This window comes from Suricata suricatta, chromosome 1, assembly GCF_006229205.1.
Source record: "Suricata suricatta isolate VVHF042 chromosome 1, meerkat_22Aug2017_6uvM2_HiC, whole genome shotgun sequence".
NCBI lineage: Eukaryota > Metazoa > Chordata > Mammalia > Carnivora > Herpestidae > Suricata > Suricata suricatta.
Genome location: NC_043700.1, coordinates 123,616,674 through 123,639,896, shown reverse-complemented (window position 1 = coordinate 123,639,896; position 23,223 = coordinate 123,616,674). Strand labels below are relative to the sequence as shown.

General features: G+C 36.4%; 1 protein-coding gene across 5 annotated transcripts in view; it reads right to left on the bottom strand.

Annotated features, from left to right (window-relative positions):
- Positions 1–13,720, bottom strand: part of SNCA (synuclein alpha) — a 148,586-nt gene extending 134,866 nt beyond the window's left edge. Inside the window, exons 1-3 of one of the 5 annotated variants that reach the window (XM_029923968.1) lie at positions 13,652–13,720; positions 10,790–10,935; positions 3,003–3,044 (exon numbers count right to left, since the gene is read on the bottom strand). In XM_029923968.1, the coding sequence (XP_029779828.1) occupies positions 3,003–3,044; positions 10,790–10,910 (163 nt within the window). In that variant the 5' untranslated portion in view covers positions 10,911–10,935; positions 13,652–13,720. The other 4 variants (XM_029923798.1, XM_029923748.1, XM_029923913.1 and 1 more) reach the window with 4 other exon arrangements.
- Positions 13,721–23,223: the final 9,503 nt, after the last annotated feature.

Below are 23,223 nucleotides of genomic sequence, written 5' to 3'. Positions count from 1 at the left end.
CAGTCTATTTGGAGTTCACTAAAATCAGAGATCCTGATTCTTTTCTTTACATTATTTCACAGCAGATACTCAACAAATGATTTTGAATGCATTAAGAAATTTTGTGTGTTCTGTAACTTATTCATTAACTTTAATAACTAGATTTAAGTCAAAAATAAAATTTCAGAAAGGAAACATGGCACCAAATTTTTGATTAGATATAGTAAATATAAACTTTGTTATTAAACACAGTTTTAAAAGTTAAGAATACTAGCTTTGAATAGTATGAATTATATACTTGAGGAAATAAATTTATATCATAAAACATTTTAATATGAAAATTTAAATTATAGCATGTTGAAATTGGTTGTGTTCATTATCATGTAATAAACTTCTCACAAACTGTGAGATCATGACCTGAGCAGAAATCAAGAGATGGACACTTAACCATATGAGCCGCCCAGGCACCCATAACATTTACTTTTTTTTAAGCACCTTCAAAGATATGTCATTCAGTAAATCCAGATTAAATACATGCTCATATTTTTCTATAACATAATGCATTCCGTTGACAACTACAACAATAATGAACTGAGATAGAAATTTTTAGATTTTTTTTTTTGTGAGATTATCTAACCAGGGCAATTCATCTTTTTTGGAAATTTTTTAGGTAGAAAACCGTAGGTAAAAAAAACGTTAAGTAAGTATATTGAAGTCAATATTTTTGAAAAAATAAGCAATGGGATGACTCTTGAGGAAATTTTTCCTTTCACATTAGTTGATAATGTTACACTATATAATAATTTCTCACCTTCCTGCTTTAAGACCACTTGCAGTTAAAAACATTGATTTTGCACTTATATTATGTAGGCATAATAAATATTTTAGACCAAGTATAATATCCAATTCTTCTCTTTAACCATTGAGGTAAAAAGGTAAATATCTTATTTATCCTTATACTTGGAATTTAGATTTTATATTACATAATCCTACTCATTACCTGATATGGGAGATGGATGGTATTTATTACAAATTTATCCCAATGTATTTCTCCTGGTCAGACTGCTTATGACATTTTTTTATATTACTATTGCCAGGTTAGTTGATTGGTGCAATGGCTGTAAATATTACCCACATCAAAATTATCAGGGCCTTGTTGCTTAGCAGTATTTTCCATAGTGTTGTGTGGAACACTGGTTTCTTTCAATTCTAGTAAGTATCGTGATAAGGTCAAATAGATTTGAGAAGCCCTGGATTAAACTAAATTATGAGAACGTCTTTCCTATGGGTTATCTCAGATTCCTCAGTATGCTAAAGACATGATATGCAAACTTCTCCGTATTATAAAATCAGGGAAATATAAGGTGGCAGGCTATTGCTCTTCAGAAACAAAATGCTGCCTTATTGTACGAACTTCAGTAACACACACACACACACACACACACACACACACACACATTTACTTTCTGTCTTTCCAGAGAAGACAAAAATGCTGACTTTGTTAACACTTATCCCTGCAGCCCATCTCCAGTGTCTCCATTAGATGATGTTATATTAGCTGTATTCTTTAATTTTTACCACAGACTCCAAATTTGGCCACATGCTTATCTGCTTTCTAAATCACAGGGAGTCTTCAACTGTCAATTGGAACACCACTAACCTAGCAGACAGTCTCCAACTGTGTGCTATCCAGGTCGTATTAAAATCATGCTTAATAACATCATATTTATGGAAAGGTCCCTACAAGTCAATACAGTTTATTTACTTGCCTAGTTCTAGGCATTACTTATTAATTGGATTGACAACACAGCAAATACAAATAGCATGCTTTAACTTACCTTCTAGCGGAAACAGTTTCAAAGGGTTCTGTTTTAATTTTGTACCCTCACTTATTTATCAAGAGTATGTACAAAATAGCCATATGAAATATTTTTCTCCACTATCAAATGTTCAAGAGAGACCCATTATAAAGTGAGGATAAATAATACTTACATAATATACACTACTTGCCTTCATTACTCTAGGTGTTTGTATACATTAATTCTCTTTATTCTTTTATAGAGGAGGAAACTAAATCACAAATCAGTTATGATTCCTGCAGAAAATCACACAGCTCACAAACTATAAGCAGGAATCTGAACCATGGAAGTCTGGTTCCAGAGTTATGGTATCAACCACGATACTGTATTAATACTTCCACTTGATTTTCCCCATTTCCATTTTATAATTCAGTAATGGGAACATAGTATTTTTCTGAGACACTATTACACTTACTGCTGTCTGACCATATGAATTATATTTCTGATTAGATACCCTGTTTTACTGCATCTACAAGGCAGCCTGGAATACATACATGAAACTGAAGCACAGCAAGTCTGTGGGCTCTTAAGATTATTAAACTTCAATTCTCCTTTCATTTTTTTCTATTTCTGTTCCTGTCATACTCCTCCTCCTCCTCATCACCACCATCACTTTCACCATTTTTGATATTAAGTTATTACAATCTTCTTATATACCTATTCAGATTCTTGGTGAAATCCCAAATAGAGACAAATACAATAAATACTTCACTGATCATTCCAAGGGTCTTTCCAAAAATGCCTTCTGAATCATCAAGGAAATATTATACTGAGTATAGTTTAATGTCACAATGTTTTATTATACTCTACAGAAAATTTTACATTAATCCTTTGGAAAATGGCAATTTCTATACGTAATTTATGGTAACTGTTTGCCAAAATGTTATGTTGGTCAGAATATTCAAATGCTATTACTACCATAAAGTAAACCTATCTGGTCAATTCAGAGTCATCATTCTTGACAGTGAAATATATTGTGTTTTATTTATTTATAATAAATACTGACCTACTTAAAATCCATAATAAAGAATTAAGGTTAAACAAAGCTGATGTTACTTTAGAATTCTTCTCTATGAACACAGTGGTTCTTTATGATTCCATTCTGAATGATTAATGCATACTAGTGTCCATATTATTCTTGGATATACCCCTCATGGAGCTTACCTGTTGTCACACCATGAACCACTCCTTCCTTGGTTTTGGAGCCTATAAAAACAAATTTAAAACAAAAATAAGTCTCAAAGTGTCCTTATATTGTTGATTAACTAGCTTTAAATACAACTAATAAAAAAATTCTCATCTTCAAAGCCCATATAAAAAGATATCCTTAGGGGTTAAAAAAAAAAACCTAAAACAAGGAAATCCAGTAATCATACAACAAATAGAAGAAAGCAAAACTAGCAGGAGATTCTCTCCCATTAAAATTTTAACTCACAATTAAGACTTTTTTTAAGTTTTTACCTTAATTCCTGTTTGTTAAAATAACAGTATTATATTAGTTGCAGGTGTACAATATAGTGATTCAACAATTCAATACACCGTTTGGTGCTCAATAAATGTTTACTAAGCATTTTTATGAAAATATACAACTAAGGCATTAAGTGAAGTTTGGATGCATCGTATTTAAACTTACATTTTACTAAACAGTCAAGAAAAGTATCACATTTAATAAAACAATTTCAAAACAGTTAAGCTTCCATTTGAATATATTGAAGGACTTCCAATAAAGATAAAACATAAAATAAACTATAGCATTGTAATTAAGAATGTAGTTTTTCCCCAGACACAAATGCACACTTACATGGTCAATTAAACTGTGAAAAAGGAGGCAAAAATATACAATGGGAAAAGACAGTCTCTTTAGTAAATGGTGATGAGAAAACTGGACAGCTATATGCAAATGAGTAAAACTAAACCACTTTCTTACACCATATGCAAAAATGAACACAAAATTGATATCAATATAAGCAACATATTTATGCATATGTCTCCTGAGGTAGTTAACAAGCAAAAATGAACTATTGAGACTACACCAAAATAAAAGGCTTTGGGCATAGCAAAGGAAGTCATCAGCAAAATAAAAAGAGAACCTACTGAATGGGAGAGGATATTTCCAAAAGATATATCTGATAAGGGACTAATATCTAAAACATATAAAGAACTTTTACAACTCAACACCAAAAACAAATAATCCCATTTAAAAATGGATAAAGGGCCTAAACTGACATTTTTCCAAAGACATACAGATGCCCAACAAACACATCAGAAAATGCTCAACATCACTAATCATCACATAAGTAAAATCAACTCCATAATGAAATATCACCTCACACCAATCAGAATGGTGTGTATCAAAAAGAAAGAAAGAAATGTTTGTGATGGTGTGAAGAAAAAGGAATCCTTGAGTCAAGATTGATGGGAATGTAATTTGATGTAACCACTTTGGACGTTTTTCAAAAAAATTAAAATTGGAAATTCCATGTGACTCAGTAATTCCACCACTGAATATTAACCTGAAGGAAATGAAAGCATTATTCAAAAAGACATATGCATCCCTATGTTTATTGTATCATTATTTATAATGGCCAAGATACGAAGGCAGCCTAAGTGTCCATTGATAGATGAATGGATTAAGAAGATACCATGTGTGTACACACACACACACAGGAATACTACTCAGCCATAGATCTTGGTATTTGCAATAACATGGATGCACAATAGAGGGTATTATGTTAAGTGAAATAAGTTAGATCGGAAAAAGATAAATACCATATGATTTCACTCATATGTGGAGTCTAAACAACAAAACAAACAAAAACAGACTCATAAATACAGAGAACTGGCAGATACCAAAGGGGAGGTGGATGGGAGATAGTGAAGTAGGTGAAAGGGATTAAGGAGTACAGCCCCTTCCAGTTATAAAATAAATAAGTCATAGAGATGAAAAGTACCTTACAGAGAATATACATATTCAATAATATTGCAGTAATATTGTATGGTAACAGATGATTGCACTTACTGTGGTCAGCACTGAGTAATGTATAGAATTGTCAAATCACTATTACAACCCCATATTTTTTAAAACAACTATTTGAAATAAATGTTTAACAGTTGGTCTGTGGTCTTTCCTTTCTGCCTGAGTAATAGCTGAGAATTTGACCTTGGGCGAAATCATGGAATGTATTCTGATTCAAAGATAAATGAGAGTCTTAATGAAGTTGCTTCATATCAAACCAATCACCTGTCACTTGCTGTCAATTGTCTGTTAGTATCTACAATTAATAATTAATATCTCATAGATGAGTAATCTGTCATTGAAAATCTATAGCTACAAAGTAGGTACCAAGTAGTTAGGTGACTAGTAAATTGAAGAGAGACCCGTGCCGATGGCTACCATGAGATGAAGTAATCACAACTATCCTATCTCATCTCTCATGACTTCACAAGGCACAGAGTGGAGAAGGTTGAAAGTAATGCCTAGGTGTTGCAAGAACTCAACTATACTGCTATTGTGCATGTTATGTTGACTATGTCAACTTGATGCAGCTGGAGCATATTGTGGTTTGAGAGCTTGATATTAATCCATGCTCCTGACCATGCTGCTTGCTGAACAAAGTGGCATTGGGAGAGCTGTGAAGATAATTATTTTGCCTTTACAGTTATAAGACTTGGCATTACATGAAGAAAATTATTTTTTTTTGCTTTTCAATTTAACTCTATATAATTTCAGACCCATATGACTGAGATAATTATTATTTATTAAATTAAAGAATATTGATTGACAGTTTATATACAAATATATCACAAAGAAGAAAAATCATAAAATAACACTGATTCTTATGGTAGTTCCATAGTTAAAAGATAGTTGCCAAAAAATATATTATAAAGGAATAAGGTTTCTTTCATCTTTAGGCTTAAGAGAACAGTGTGCTAAACATCTTCAGCCATATTGAAATTAGAAAACTTTCTCTAGTCACTTCCAGTATTTCACTCTAGGAATTGATGAGTTTTGTAATGAAGACTGAAAAGATAAAATGAAAATATGTTGGCAAAGTAAGTATTCTGTTGAACAGCTTATTTGATAATAATAACCATGGCTCCAATATAAAAGAATGCTTTACAAAAATCCTCAACAAAATATTAACAAATCAAATCTAGCAATGTGTAATAACAATTATACTCCACAACCAAGTGAAATTCACACAAGGTTGGTTTAGTATTCAAAAATTAATTAAAGTAAACCTTCACATTAACAGCGTAAAAAAGACAAATCACATGATCTATCAATAGATACAGAAAAAGCATTTGACAAAAAGCAACATCTATTTATGATAAAAACTATTGATAAGCTAGGAATACAGGTGAACTTCCTCAACTTGATAAATATTTACAAAAAATCGACAGCTAACATCATATTTCATAGCAAGAAACTAGAGCTTTCCTACTAAGATCAGGAACAAGACAAGCATCATACTGGAAGTCCTAGCTAGTGCAACAAGACACAGAAAGGAAATAAGAGATATACAAATTGAGAAAGAAGAAATAAAACTGTTTTCATTCACAGGTGACATATTTGTCTATGTAGTAAATCCTAACGAACCAACAATGACAAAAAACTCCTGTGATTATTGTAAGACTGCAAGATACAAGGTTAATAAACAGAAGTCAAGCACTTTCCTATATACCAGCAATGAACAAGTGAGATTGAAAATTAAAAACACAATACAATTATATTAGCACAAAAAAAAACCCTGAAATACTTAGGTAGACATTTAACAGAATATATACCAGATCTGTATGAGGAAAACTACAAATGAATGAAATCAGAGGACTCAATAAAAGGAGGTATATTCCATGTTCATGGATAGGAATACTTAATACTCTCAAGATGTCAATTCTTCTTAACCTGATCTATAGTCCAATGCAATCTTAGTTCTTTAAACTTGATCTATAGTAAGTGCAATCTTAATCAAAATCTCACCAAGTTCTTTTTATAGATATCAACAAATAGATTCTAAAGTTTATGTGGAGAGGCAAAAGGCCCAGAGTAGCCAAAATAATATTGAAGTTGTGTAATAAAACAATAGGTCTGACACTACTTGCCTTCAATCTACAATAATCAAGGCAGTGTTATAATAACATGAGAACAGACAAGTAAATCAATGGACCAGAATAGAGAGCCTATAAATAAAACCACATAAATAAAGGAAACTGATTTTTGACAAAGGAACAAAACCAATACAATAAAGCAAAGATAGTCTTTTCAACAAATGGAGCTGGAACAGTGGGACATCCACATGCATAAGAAGAAGGAGGAGAAAGAGGAGGAGGGAGAAAAGAAGAAGAAGATGAGGATGACAATGGAGAAGGAGGAGGAGAAGGAAGAGGAGGAGGAGTGAGAAGAGGAGGAGGGGGGCAAGGGAGGACAAGAGCCTAGACACCAACTTTACACTCTTCACACACACACACACACACACACACACACACACACACAAATTAATAAAGATAATAGACCTAAATGTAAAACAAAACTATAAAATTCCTGGAATAACATAGGAGAAAACCTACATGACTTTGGGTATGCCAGTGACTTGTAGATAAAACACTAAAAGCACAACCAATGAAATAAAGAATTAATAAGCTGAACATCCTTAAAACTAAAAATTTCAGCTCCAAGAAAGAGTCAAGAGTGAGAAAAGCTATAGATGGAGAGAAAATATTTGCAGAAGATACGTCTGCAAAGAACTACAATCCAAAATATATAGAGGACTCTTAAAATTCAATAAGAAAACAAACAACCAGATCAAAAACTATACTAAACAACTTAACAGATACCTTCCCAAAGAAGATATATAGATGACAAATAAGTTTACAAAAAGATGCTCTACATCTTTTGTCATCTGGGAAATCTAAATTAAAACTATCAGACACCACTACATACCTCTTAGAATGGTCAAAATCTAGAAGACTGAAACACCAAATGCTGACAAGGACGTGGAGCAGCAAGCTGTTATTTAGTATTGGTGGGATGCAAAATGGTCCTGCCACTTTGGAATACAATTTGTTACTTCCTTATAAAACTAAACCTATCTTCGTCATATAATCCATTGGTAGTGATCCTTTCTATTTACCCATAGGTAAATTGAAAGCTTATGTCCATTCAATCCCACACATGGATGTTTATAGCAGTTTTATTCATAACTGCCAAAACTTGGAAGGAACCAAGATGTTCCTCAGTAGATGAACAGATGAACTGTAATACATCCAGACAGTGGGGTTGATATTTAATGCTAAAAGGAAATGAGCTATTAAGCCATGAAAAGACATGGAAGAACTTTAAATGCATATTACTAAGTGAAAGAAGCCAAATTAACAACCTCCATACCAGCTATATGACATTCTGGATATGGTAAAATTGTGGAGATAGTAAAAATATCAGTGGTTACCAGGGGTTGGTAGAGGGAGACGAATAAATGATATACAATCAATCTTTAGGACGCCAAAAATACCTCAATGATACTATAGTGATGGATATACTTCATTATGCATTTGTCCAAACCCAGAGAATATACAACACAAAAAGGGAATCTTTAAGTGAACTATAGGTTTGGGGTGCCGTGATATGTCAGTGTAGTTCATTAATTTTAATAAATGTACCACTCTGGTGGGGGATGTTGACAATGGGAGAGGCTATGCATGTGTGGGGGCAAAGGGTACATGAGAAACCTCTGCTATTTGCCTCTCAATCTTGCTGTGAATCTAAACCACTACCAAAAAAAAGTATTTTTTAAGTGTACTTTGTCAGTCAAGTGTTTTATTTTATTATGACAGTCTCACAAAAACTCTGCAAGGTCATTGCATTTACTAAATCATATTGTTACAAATGAAAAAAGTAAAGCTCATAGATGCTAAGTAAGTTTTACAGGCTTATAGCTTATAGAGTGCACTAGATTTGAGATTTGCCTGACATCAAGTCTGTGTTCTCTCTACTCTTCCAGGAGTCAGCAAACTGTCATCTATGGGTCAAATCAACTCACCACCTGTTTAAGTATTAAGATTTTACTGGAACACAGCTAATTATTGTCTATGGATGCTTTCATACCACAATAGCAGAGTTGGTTAATTCACACAGAAATCTTATGGCCTAAAATAGTTACTACCTAGCACTTTACAGGAAAAGTTTCCCAACCCCTGATCTATATACTATGTCTTCTTTTGGTCAGTTTTCATCCTAAATCCTATGCTGAGTTCAAACTTTAATTATCCTTCAAGATACAACCAATAAACAATTTATAGAATGTACTATGTATTAAATATCAGAATAAATACTGAAGATTTAAAAATACATGTGACATATAAACAAACTATAATTTTATATTATAGTTTCAGAGTAAAAAACAGAATTAATCTCTAAAAAAATAAAATCATTTTATTTGCCCAAACTCATAGTTGACAATGAAAATAAAGTTTACCAGATGATAGAGCTTGTTTATTACCTAGAAAAGAGCAATGTATTAAATTAATATTCAATAGTTTCTGGAGTCACTACAAACTAATGGAGTAAATACTAGAATTGTAAAAAATGTTTAAAGTTACTAAATTATAAAGTAACTGGAATCAAAAAGTAGTTGCAACGGTACACTTGCACAACTTGGAAAACTGAGGGCAAGTATAAAGATATCAATTATCTGCACATCACTGATGGAGTATTCCAAATTCCATCTAAAAAGATCTAATTCACACTTCACAAAACACATGAAATTAAGTCATCACTTTTTTCTCTTGTAACACTCTCTAGTTCAATGAATTTCGGAAAATATGTCTCATGATAGAAAAAGAATTTAACTGAAGATTTGTAGTAAACTCAAGCCAATATAGAGTCTATGGGCAGTAAGAAAAAATAATATGAGGAGATTCATAAAAAGAATTCCAAGTATAACTCTTTTTCAGCACATCCATGTTGGAGAGACAATATAACTGTCTTTCGCCCACAGACATAGGCGTAGCGCCCTATGCTACCCGGTACATTTATCCTCCACCTCACCGCATACCCTGTGCTGCCCCACCTGCCACCGGAGACTATGGAAGAGCCCAGGGAAGCAGAAGAGAAAGCGGAGAGGCAGAAAGGGCAGAAAGTGAGTGTGTGCCTGTGTGCATGGGTCCCTGCGGGTGAGTGTTTTTCTATGTATGTGTCTATTCCTTCTCCAAAAAATCTGAAGGGATTTGTAAAAGAACACCCAAACAAATACAGTTCAAGATAGAAAAAGTGTCAGGATCTTCATGACTACTACAAAGTGGCAATTTGGAACAAGTAGAAATGATAAGCATCCATCTCATTATTTAGTATGTGTGTCATTTGATAAACGGATTGTATAAATGTCCCTGAGATATTAGCAGCAGCCTTCAAGCACGTTTTAGGGCAATTTATCTTCAGTTTACCAAATAGTCACGAGGATGAACCGAAGACTTTTGATTCCAAAGACTTTTCTGTCCTTTCCTTTTTTAGGGCTACAGTACATATTCTTTTTACATATTCTAGGGCCATATCAAAAAGTCTTATTTTAAAGTATGAATACACTAAAATTTGCCAATGTTATTCATGATGATAAAAAAAATCAAAGGCCCATGAATGATTTTGGTCCTTAAAAATATTCTCAATTATTTTTGAGACTGAGTTTTAAAAACTTTTTCTGAAATATAGTCACTTATACACAGAAGCATTCATACCAAAAAATGAAATCATCTGAAAAAACAAATTACCCTCACTTTTTTTACTATTAGCTCTAAACATACACATTTATCTACTCACACAGTCCCCTGACTCAGTTTATCCTTTTGACAAGTGATGATGTAAAAAATGAATCAAGCAAGAAATACTAGACTTTAGAGCATCAATCATCCTAATCCATCAGCCATAAATAATATCAAGAGGACATTTGGGGTTTACCTACCTACATAGAGAACACCCTCTTTTGTCTTTCCTGCGGCTTCTGCCACACCCTGTTTGGTTTTTTCAGCAGCAGCCACGACTCCCTCCTTGGCCTTTGAAAGTCCTTTCATGAATACATCCATGGCTAATGAATTCCTTTATGCCACACTAGAGAACACAAGATATAATTTTAGTGAGAACTTGTGGGTAGAATAAAATAAAATTAGAACCACCCAAGGTAAAAACCACAGAAAGATCAGTATCACTTCTAAAAGTGTGTGAGACACTTTTAAGTATACTCTTATTTCAACCACTGGGGGAAAAAAAAAGAAGCCTTTTTTTAGCTTTTGCATTAAAAATTTAGCATTCCTTATCCATCTTGGCTCTTAAAAGTCTAGCTGGTGAAACACGGATTTAGATGAATCATCTGAGCTGTGCTTACTGTATTTTTGAAGTGTAGTTGCATGAAAAGATGGACCCCTCTTTACACTTCCCAAGTCCAAACGGTGACAAGATAAGTTAGAAGTATGGTTAAGGGGCACTTGGGTGACTCAATCGGTTAAGCCTGTGACTTCCACTCAGGTCATGATCTCACGGTTTGTGGATTCCTGAGTTCGAGCCAGGGCGTAGGGCTCTATGCTGACAGCTCAGAGTCCGGAGTCTGCTTCGGATTCTGTCTGTCTGTCTGTCTGCCTCTCTCTCTCTCTCTCTCTCTCTCTCTCTCTCTCTCTCTCTCTGCCCCTCCCCCACTCACACTCTCTCTCAAAAATAAGCCTTAAGAATTAAAAATAAAGAAAAATAAAAAGTATGATTAAAAGATCACAGGAAAAGAAAATGAAAAGAAGCTAGAGGCGTGGGGTCAGGGACAGAAGAGGGTAACTGGTCGATCCCGGAGAAGGGAGGGAAGAGAACTACTCGCCCTGGGTGTGGCTCAACCTCGGGCCCACAGTGAGCCCACCCGCACCTGTGCTCTAATCCACCCGCCCATCCACGCCCGCCCCCAGCTATCTACCCCGAGCAGGCGCCAGTGCACACCCGGGAACAGTCTCCTGACTGGAGCCAGCCACCCGAGGGGGCGTTCTCCGCGCGCGTGAATTCCCCACCCACTAGGCACCCGCACCTGTTAACCCCTTACCACCTGTTGACTTGCCTGCCCTGCACTTCCATTTAATCATTTGCCAAACGCAGATCGCGTACTTCACCGAGAAAACTGAGGGGGCGGACTGGGAGATTTAAGGTAACAGAAATAAAAGTTGGCACCTCACGCTCCATCGAGCATCCTCGCGTTTCCCAAGGGGAAAAGCGTATCCCAGAGAAGCAGCCTCACCTCTCTGTCTTTGGGGACCAGAAGAGCGGAATGTCGGAAAAGCAAGAGGTCAACTTACTTTCGTCAAGCTCACTGTAGAGATAGGGAGCCACCTCGGAGAGACTTGACACAGCGGGTCCTCACTGCAGCACCGACACCCCCCCCCACCAGGTCCACGACTCCGCTCCCCCCCCCCATTTCCGAAGCTGCCCTTCAGATCCATTTGTACTTACCTGAGTCCCTCTGATCCTCAGCACTACAATTCCTCTCCACCCGCCCCTCGGAACAAATTGTTAACAATTCCCCAATGTTATTTAAATGGTAAGGGGGAGGCTGAGAAGCGCTCAGGAAGGGAGGAGGCGGCCCCAGGACCGGGCTGGTCCCCAGAGGAGACTGCTGTTAGCACCACCTGGTGATGAGAGGCTGGGGGCGTGGGAGTTGAACCCACGAACCTGTCGTCGAATTGCCACTCCCGGTCCCCCGCACAATTGGATCCGAGAGAAAGAGACCGTGGGTCGGAAGGGAAGGGAGGGAGGGAGCGCGAAGGACGCCAAGGGCCGGCTCGGTCCTCGGGTCTGCTCCACGGCACACACCTCGCCCCACGGCTCCGCGCTGGGTCTCTCACCCCTTCGCCGGGTCCCCTCTCGTCGTCGCGGTCCTCCTCCTCTTCCTCTCCCCTTCTCCTTCTCCTCCGCTCGCCACCCCCGCAGCTGATTTGTCAGCGCCTCTCCCCGCCCTCCTCGGCGCTCGCGGCTTCCCCTGCCGCGTGCGCTGCTCTCCTCTACTCCGCTGGGGAGGGGGCGGGGGGCTGCGCTTCCAACTCCGGCGGCCAGCCCGGCCGGGGGCGGGACGTGGGGTGTTCAGCGCGTCACCTCAAGTTCAGGATCAAGGGGACTCTTGTGGCGATCGGGAGCTGTCAGGCAGATGTTTCTCCCTCTTTCCCACCCCCTCCTCCGCTGTCTCCGCCTTTCCCTCTGGTTCCTCGCTGGACCCCCTTGCGGGAGCCTCCCTACGGAAGCGGAGGTCTGAGAGATCGACCACCAAAGATACAGCCATCCTCTTGGGAGGCTACTGAAGGAGGCAAGCAGCTCAGGAAGGATGCTCATACCAGCACTACCAACAAGAGCACGTTTCCTTCGGATCGCTGCAATTTTTTATTAGCAGCCATAGGACATAACGTTTAAGATGCTTTTGTTCAAACATCCTTCAGACCGTCCCTTGCTCTTAACCTCAGGGGAGCCCGAAAGGGTCCCGCGGTTGGAAAGGAGACTAGTAAGGAAGAGTTACAGGTTGAGGCAGGAGGAGCCTTTCCGAATCCTCTTCCCACCCCACTATCACCATTTCCTTGTCCACCAATCAGCGGCTGCCAGACGCCGATTATTTATTTTTTTCCCCCATCAGTGGAATACGGAATAAATATTCCCCAGACGTCGACACCAAGCGGTCCTAAGGTTTTTCGTTCTCGAAATGGAATTTACTTTCCACACTCAAGTGCCTGATGGAGGAGACAAATCCAGCGTGGTTTATTCCCCTGAACCATCACATTCAATTTCTTCCCCTCTTCTGCACACTACTCACCTTTCTCATGTGATTCGCGTTGCCCTCGGAGCTGACACCCCATATACCCCATCCCGCACACAGACACGCACACATACGCGCGGGCTTGACAATTTTTGCATTGCTTAACACATTGTCACGTCTTTCAGATCTGGAGGGAAAACAGCTGTTCCTGGATCACACCAGAATGGAGAACCAAGCTCCTCCCTCTAACAGAATGCATTTGCTGTTTTTGCCTGAATTGAGAGGATGATTTTAGCACTTGAAAGGGGGAAAAAAAACAAAAACCAAGTGTTAGCTGTATGGTTTTTGGTTGTGGTGGTTGTTTTCTTTCTTCTTTTATCTGAAATTTGCGTAAAATGCAATTCAATCTAAAAAAAAACCCCTTGAAGCCAAAAGAAACAGGAAGCAAACTATATATGTAATATATGTAGCTCAAACAAGTCCTTGCATTGTTGGTTTGCTTTTTTTAAAAGCAGTCTTTCCAAACAGTCATATTTTGTTTCCCTAGGATCAGAAAAAGAAAATTAAACTTAAGAGCTAGTTTCCAGCCTGGCTTTGAGATTTTAAACAAGTTATATTCTCTGTTCACAGTTTTCTTTTGTAAATGAGATGAATGCAGATGACCCCTTTCTTTTCAACTTTTTATCATAAAAAATGTTTAAACATAAACAAAACCAGAGAGAATAAAAGACTCCATGTGAATATCACCCAACTGCCACCATTTTTCAATGCATGGCTAATCGTGTTTCATGATATACTCAACCACTTTCCATTTTTTATCATCATCCTTCATGTTTTACTAAATTCCAAGAATCACACGTATCCTTTTACCTGTAAATATTTCAGCCTGTATGCATAAAATATAAGAACTATTTTTAAGTAACCACAATACCACTTACATGGGCTTTTAAAAAATTCAATTATAATTTACATACAGTGAAATCATCAGATATTAAGTGTTGCTTTAAATTAGTTTTGAAAAATATATCCATCAGTGTAATCCACCCTATTTTGCAGACAGAACATTTTCATCACCCCAGAAAAATCCCCTTTTGCTCTTTTTAGTTGTATATATTTTAGATTTGCACAAAGATGGAATCATACTGTATGAAATTTTTCCCCTTCTTTCACTCAACATATTTGTGAAGTTTATTCATGTTGTTGCATGTATCAGTAGCTTGTTTCCTTTTATTACTCTTTTTCACTATTGCATTATTTTTCACTGTGACCTATCACTGCAAGTTACCTTGGTAGACCATTATGACAATTATTTAACATATAATATGATATATTTATAGTTTAAAAGAGACCTCCTTGGAATCTAGTGCTGTAAGACAAAGGGGTGTATTCTTAGGTCCCATGGCAGACTAATGAGAGAATTATTTTGGAGTGGTTGTTGAATTTTTTATGCTTCTTATAGCACAGCATGATACCATAACACCTTTTTATGGCACTTTATGCTTCACAAAAGACTAAAGTACTGTATCATTTTATCACAACAAGTGGTAAATTAAGTTTTATTATGTACCTTTTATAGTCTGGAAGTCTGAAGCTCAAAGTATTTTGGTAAAAGGCTGAAATTGCCTAGCTCTTAAATGGCAGAGCAGAGATAATCTAGCAGGAACTGTTCCAAAAGGTGCAATAGTCTCCTGAGTTGACAGTTACTCTCTATAACCCTGCAGATTGGGTGTGGTATAGGGTAGGAGGGAAAAGGTGGGAATGCAGTTCTGCTAGAAATAGGCTTTGAATTTGGATTTGACCATAGAAATCAAGAAGAACTTAAGCTATTATAAAACATAACATTCATACTGGAAATTTCACCTTTTCTACATTGGTAATTCTTTGCCAAAAGAAGGAAGGAAGGAAGGGAAGAAGGAAGGAAGGAAGGAAAGAAGGAAGAAAGGAAAAGAAAGAAAGAGACGAAAGAAGGAAGAAGGAAAGAAAGAAAAAGAAAGAAAGAAAGAAAACTGTAAACCAATTTTTGTCATTTAGAATTGTAGTTATAATTCTATATTCTACTCCTCTTTTCTCCTTTCAAAGTGCCTTGAACATAGTAAGCGTTCAATGAACTTTAAAAAAAATTATATGTTTTATTTATTTTTGAGAGAGAGAGAGACAGCGTGAGCAGAGGAGGGTCAGAGAGGGAGGGAGACACAGAATCTGAAGCAGGCTCCAGGCTCTGAGCTAGCTGTCAGCACAGAGCCCCATGCGGGGCTTGAATCCATGAACTGTGGGATCATGACCTGAGCTGAAGTCCTATGCTTAACCAACTGAGCCACACAGGCACCCCAACATTCAATAAACTTTTAATTTCTGGTGATATCAATAGTGACGTTACTTATGTTCTACTTATAGTATCTTAGCTTTTATTCTTAAGGAAATTGAATTACTCAAGGAAACTAGCACTAATAAAGATATTATTTTTCTTTTCATCAACGATTGACAGAATAATCTTAAATAAATTATAACTGTATAAATATAACTTTAATTTTTAAACTCAAAAAATAATTTAACTCATTGAATGGCCTATACTTCATACAGAATATGGAAGAATTACCTATTGGGAGACATTACTGATGTGCACATTTTCTTAAAAACTACTACATATATGTTTGATTTTCTCTTTGATAAATGAAATCTACATATTTTGCTACTCTTTAATAGGATTGTTTTATCTGAGTTCCATACAGTAATGTAGGTAGAGATTAATATTGTATAAGATGCATAGTTAACCTAGACTCTCTTTGTCTTCCCCTTAAAACAACTAATTTCCTACATGTTACATGTGGTGAGATTGTGCTGCAAAACAGAACAACATGATATATAAGGAAGCTTCTCATGACCAAGTACTAAAGAGTGAATAAGAGTTGGTTTAATGTGTTTAAGAGAGGAAAATACAATCTTTACTATCTTCGTACACAAGGGGCAACATAATGTTGATTTTTGAGTCATCTGTATCTTATTCTCTATCTGTACCTTTTTCTCATCTTCTGCAGATGTGTGAAAAGCATCTTGGTAGGCTTCCCTTATAATTTCATAGTGAGCACAGGAGGGAAAGCCTACTGGATACAGTTGGGATGACATTGTGTAGGACTTTTAAAATGGGTTAAACTTGAGACAGAGCAATAGAGTTACTCCAAAAAGATAGGAAGAACAATGAAGAGGGAACATAGTGTCCAAAGAAGATTCTCTAATTTGACCCTATCAACAAATTCATGTTGTTTCTACAATACCATAGGCAACAAAAAATAATGGACATTTATTCTAGCACAGTGTAATTTATCACATATACTAGTACTGTAGTATATCCTCAAAAATGTAGAATGAATATAAATTGTGACCGTGACAAAGTATCATGTGAAATAGGTAAAATTCAACTGCATATCATTTTTAATATCTCCCTGTTGTTTTTGTGTTGCTAAGATATGTGCAATTCTAAGATAAAGACTTTGAAGCCAGAAAGGAAAGATATTTAAACATTTTTGGATTTAAAAAGTTCAAATGCTTTAGTATTAGAGAAAAAGAAAACATACTTATGAGCACAAGAAACCCTAGTGAGCCTGGTAGGTTTCTGAGAATAGGAGTACCAGGTACAAGTTAAAAACAGGGACTTACCAAGTTTCTACCACTTAGTAGCAGTGACTGAGAGCAAATATCCAACCTCTTTAATCTCTAATTTTCTCATCCGTGAAATGAGGATATCTCACTTGTCTTGTGTGATTGTTGTAAGGAAGAAATAATATGGTTCTTAGCAGAGAACCAAGCACAGTAGAATTTCTCAGTATAAGTAGCCATTATTGTTACCTAGTACCCCTGTTGTAGGCTGCCTTTGGAAACACCTTTTCATGACAGCAGTTTCAACATTATTCTCAGCCCTTCCCAACCTCCTGTCCCACCCACAACACACCTGAGATATCTGATACCTCCCTATCAGTAACTTTGGTCTGCTGTGGCAAGTAAAACATTTCCAGCCAGGTAGAGAAGTTGTGGGAAGTTGCGGGGCGGCGGGGGGGGGGGGGGGGGGGGGGGGGGGGGGGGGGGGGGGGGGGGGGGGGGGGGGCAAGGAGGGTTGATAGGAACCATTAATTAAAAATCTGCCAGTATCTCTATTCTCTCCTTAGTGTATGGATTACAAGAACAACATCATTCATAGAATTTGCTTCAGCAGCCCTAAGAAATAATAGTGATAGTAATAGAATTAACATTTACTATCTTTAATCAGCAGTTTTCATTCTCAAAACCTGGTTTCTTTAAAGGGGAGGTGGCAGAACTCTGTATGAATTATAATGATTTGCCATGGGAGAAAAATAAAATGACCCAACAAATGGTTTCCAAATTTGCCAGATTCATCGAGACAGCAGCTCTGAAAAGCTTCAGAATGAATATCCAATTCAGAGATAAACTCAGTCTCTAATGTTCCAGGTGAGTGAAAAATGGACACAGACTGATAAGACAGTGACAGGTCTACTTCTACTTTTCAGGAGAATTTGAGTTCAGCAGGAAAAAAATAAATGGATGAAAAAATATTTCAGGAGAAATTGTAATGTCTTCTGTAGTGTTTTAAATTCAGGTCATAATGCTTCGCAAACAGAAATCACAGCAAATTAATAAAATGAGTATGTTTTTCTTAAAACATCAAAAATTTGCAGGCATCTAGTATATTTCCCTCTATAGGTAATTTGATCATAGATAACAGTAAGTGGCATGTAAGAAATTTTCTTGGGGTGCCTGAGTGGCTAGTTGGTTAAGTGTGCAAGTCTTGATTTTGGCTCAAGATTCCACACTGACAGCAGGGCACCTCTCACTCTGTCTGTCTCTTTCTCTCTCAAAATAAATAAATAAACTTTAAAAGAAGAGAAATTTTCTTCAATTGTATATAAAAAGCATGTCATTAGTGTTTTGAAAGCTTACTATTCCATCTAAAGTTGGAAATTTATATTATTAAGAAATTAAGAAAAGGAAATATTCAAAGAAATTATTCTTTAATGGCTACTTGATAAACAGTTTAGCATCAAAACATAACGACACCAATAAATACATATTTTAACACCATTTGGCTAAAAAAATCATATTGTGTCATGTATGTAATCAATCATCTTGTTAAAATTAATTTTTATTTTTGATTTTTATAAATATCACTTGAATTCAATTTCTCTTCTATTATCTTCACAAGAAGGGAACAACAGCTTGTCTATATATTCAGCCTAATGAGTGTTCATATATATTTATGTATTATCAGTGAGTTTCTCTTAAATCAACTTCTCTGTGGTAAGCAATGATTGTTCCTTAAGTCTCATGGATTCTCTTCTGACCCCATTTCGATTTAAATTCCCCTTGATGAGCACTGGGTGTTGTGTGTAAGTGATGAACCACGGCGATCTATTCCAAAAACTAAGACCACACTTTACACACTGCATGTTAGTCAATTTGACAATAAATTATATTAAAAAAATAAATTCCCCTTAATTTTCTTCATTAAACTATAAGACTCAAAGCTGTTTGTTTCTTTTTGTTTTTGTAGATCAGGATAGGATAAAACTCTTAGTAGTCAGATTATCACAAAGAAGGATTTTGTTTTCTAGCAGTGGATATTAAACATTTGAGAATGGTTAAAAAATAAACTATATTTTTATTTATCAAAATTTAAAGTGCAGAAATTACTCAGCTTAAATATGTAAATCTTCAATTCCTACAGGAAATCTAACTAGAGATTTCACAGGTATGTCTTCAAGTTCATATATAACAGAAAAATAACACCCAAATATCTTCACACAATCACCAAAAGGAAAATCTAATTCACATAAAAAAGAACTTCACTGATGTTATTCAAATGTGTGCAGCTGATTTTCAAGTAAGAAAGTAGCATACACCTATAAGATCATAAAAATACAGATAAAAGTTTATAATAGACATGCATACATGTAATGTAGATGTTATGGGTAGGAAAGGAAGGATAGCTGTGAAACAGTTTGCCAAGTAGTAGAAGTAACCCATGTTTAATGGCTCAGTTTATTTCTGTGTCTATAACAACAATCAATTAAATGAGAATTCAATCTCCTTAATTATCATGGATTATGGTCTTAACCTAGAGGGAACACTTAAATGATTAAAATAACACTCTCACACGTGTTGAAAATCAAAGTGGATTTCTGTGATAGGACTGACTGAAAAGATATATAAATATTAGTTTTTGTTGTTACACAAACAGTACAAACTCATTAGAAATAAATGCATACAAGAAAAAGGAAAAACAAAGTATCACTGTATCCAGCAACAGAGATAACCTGTTGACTCCCTTGTTAAGAATTACCTTTTCTAGGGGCACCTGGGTGGCTTAGTTGGTTAAGCGTCCAGCTTTGGCTCAGGTTATAATCTCACGGTTTGTGAGTTTGAGCCCTGCATCAGGCTCTGTGCTGAAAGCTAGCTCAGATTGGAGCCTGCTTCAGATTCTGTGTCTCCCTATCTCTCTAACCCTCCCCTGCTTGCACTGTCTCTCTCTGTCTCTCGAAAATAAATAAAAAACATTAAAAAAATTTTTTTAAATAAGAATTACCTTTTTTAAAAAGATCATTTAAAACTATGTACCAAAAGTGTGCAATGTCTGTACATTTGATCAATTTCACTTCTAGAGATCCATCCTCAGAAAATAATGTCATCTGCTCAAAGAAGGGTATTTATGCTGTTTACTACAATTTTAAGAACATTCCTGCAGTTTCCTTAAAATGAGCAATGCAATTTTCCAAGTTAAATTTTTGATTAGGTATTTTGCTAAGACATCTTAGCTTCATGTGGTATGTGATATAACGAATAAACGATGAAGCCTGCTGTCTCCATATTTTCTTAAGTGGCACACAGTGCGGCTCCAGATGTTTGCAGTTGACCACAGTACAGCTCCGGATATTTGCCATTGACTTTTTCCTCGACTTGCTCTCTGCTCTTTAAGAGAGAAAGGTTAGCTATGTTTACCCAATAAACTTGTGAAAACGGAGAGATAATGTATGTAAATAACTACCATGATGGTGTGTGAAATAGTTAATTCTACTTAACTTACAAAGCATACTTTAGTGGAAAAAAATGCCACATATGATGAAATAATGTGGAAAATAATTTGGAATAACAGGATAGATTTAGTTCTGAACACGAAGGAGTTACTAACTGGATGAAAAGGAAGCAAGGTTGAAGATACTTCCCAGTTAGGCAAAAAAAACACCAAAATAAATGTCAAGCATTACAAAGAGTCTACCTAGAAGCAAAAGAGAAGTGTTCCAAGTGCATCTTGTATTTATTACAAATTTCTCAGAATATCTTGTTTAAAACGATTTAGTTTAATTGTCTATAAAATTAAAACCCCTTAAGAAATTATTGGTGCACCTGTGGCTCATTCAGCTGAGCACTGGACTCCTAGTCTTAGCTCAGGTCATGATCTCACAGTTTGCAGATTTGAGCCTGTGTTGGGCTCTGTGGTGCTAGGGCCAAGCCTGCTTGGGATCCTGTCTCTCCCTTTCTCTGCTCCTCATATGTGGGCACACTTTCTCTCTTTCTCTCTCAATCTCATAATAAATAAATAAAAACTAAAAAAAAGAAAAATGATTGGCATCAGGATGTGAAGCTGAAGGAGGTAGAGTTCAACCGTTTGCAACATACACTGCACACAATTGGATTTTAAACTAGAAATCTAAGTGAGGGTGAAAATTTGGAACACTTTAGAAAAGCCAAAGGTTACATCAGAGATGAAAAGATGTGAAAACATTAAACATTCTTCTGTCTAAAACAATTCTCTTCCCATCCTATCAGTAAAGCCAGCTCTGTTAGAATAATTTCCAAAAAAAATCTATCAGAGCGCATTAGCACCGCCAGGCACATCTTGGGACTCATTAATTCAAATAGTTGTAGAGCTTCAACTTTGTATTTATTTACACAATATTTAGTTAAAAACCACAAATATGTATGTAATTAATAGAGTTATTTAGCATATATATAATTAAAATAAACTGTTCTTCTTCAGGAATTTTTAAACTTTAAGAATACTGCAAGCAGTGAGGTTCCCCAATCTTTATTACAAATCTGCAGGATGCATCCTGCAGTAGTACAGAGAGACTTACCTGAAGATAAGAAGACACTCACACTCCTCTTGTGTTATCGTGACCTAGAGATGACCTGACACAGTGGCAGAGAAGGGCAGAAGTAGTGAAATGGGGTACACGGTCCACTCCATCGTGAAGAGGATCAGCATCTCAGGGACTCCTCTCTAAGGAGAAACATCTAGATGGAGTCCCCTGGTCCTATCAGAGAAAGGAACCTGCTCTTTAATTCTTACCCAAACAAGAGAACATTGCAGAACTTGTGTTTTCTTGATTTTTGCTTGTGACATTTAGCTAGCAACATCCATGAAATTATTTTTATGTGATATTTTTCTCCATTAAAGCTTTAATTACTTGATCTAGATGGTTTAAACTTCCACGATCACTAGAGTCCTACTTCTCAAGATTTCTTCCACATCTTTCTTTTCCCCAAGAAAAAAAATAAATTCAACACCTTTCTGAATAGAGCTTAATTGCATAGGAAGAATGTTATACCTTTTAGAGTGCTAATTAGAGCCAGTAATAATACTATAAGTCTCATTTAAAATCCTTTCGAATTATTCTGTCAGTGTTGGAATGGTGTTGAGTTTTTGCATACTTGCCAAATATGCAAATTAATTTTTGCTTTGGATTTAGAGAAAGCAATTTGAGGAAATTTCTCATATATGAATTGTATACTGTGACTGACATATTTAGACTTTTAGTGAAGGCAAGAAGAGATACAAAAATTTCTCTGAATACTTAGATTATGGAATTTAGAAACGTCACATAATTAGGAGGCCTCTCATTTAGGCAGGATTTTTCTTACCCCTTCACCTTATCTTTTCTCTCTTTCAGTTTTTGCCTTTTATTTCTCATGCCTTTCCCTTTCTAAAATTGGCCTTGATTTAAGTAGCAGAAAGTCATTTATCAAAGTACTAATAGCAATAGCGTTAACATCCCAAGTGTAATGGATTGAATTGTGTACTTCTCAAATTCAGGTATTAAAATCCTAACCTCCAGCACCTCAAAATGTGACTGTATTTGGAGATAACATTTTTAAAGAGGTGATTAAATTTAAATGAGGTCATCAGGCTGGGCCTAAACTAATACAACTGACTGAAGAGGAGACACAGACAGACAGACAGAGAAGACAGTGAAGACACTGGAAGGAGATAACCCACCTACAAGCCAAGATGAGAGAGACCATAGAGACCAATTCCACTGACCTGTTAGACTTCTGGCCCCAGAATAGTACATTTCTGGGGTGCCTGGGTGGCTCAGTTGGTTGAGCATCTGACTCAGCTCAGGTCATGATCTTACAGTTCATGGGTTTGAGCCCTACATAGGGCTCTGTGCTGACAGCTCAGAGCCTGGAGCCTGCTTCAGATTCTGTGTGTGTGTCTCTCTCTGCCCCTCCCCTGCACATGATCTGTCTCTCTCTCAAAAATAAATGTTAAAAAAAAAAGAAAAAGAAAGAAATCTCTGTTGTTTAAGCCACTCAGTTCGTGGCACTTTGGTATGGGAGGT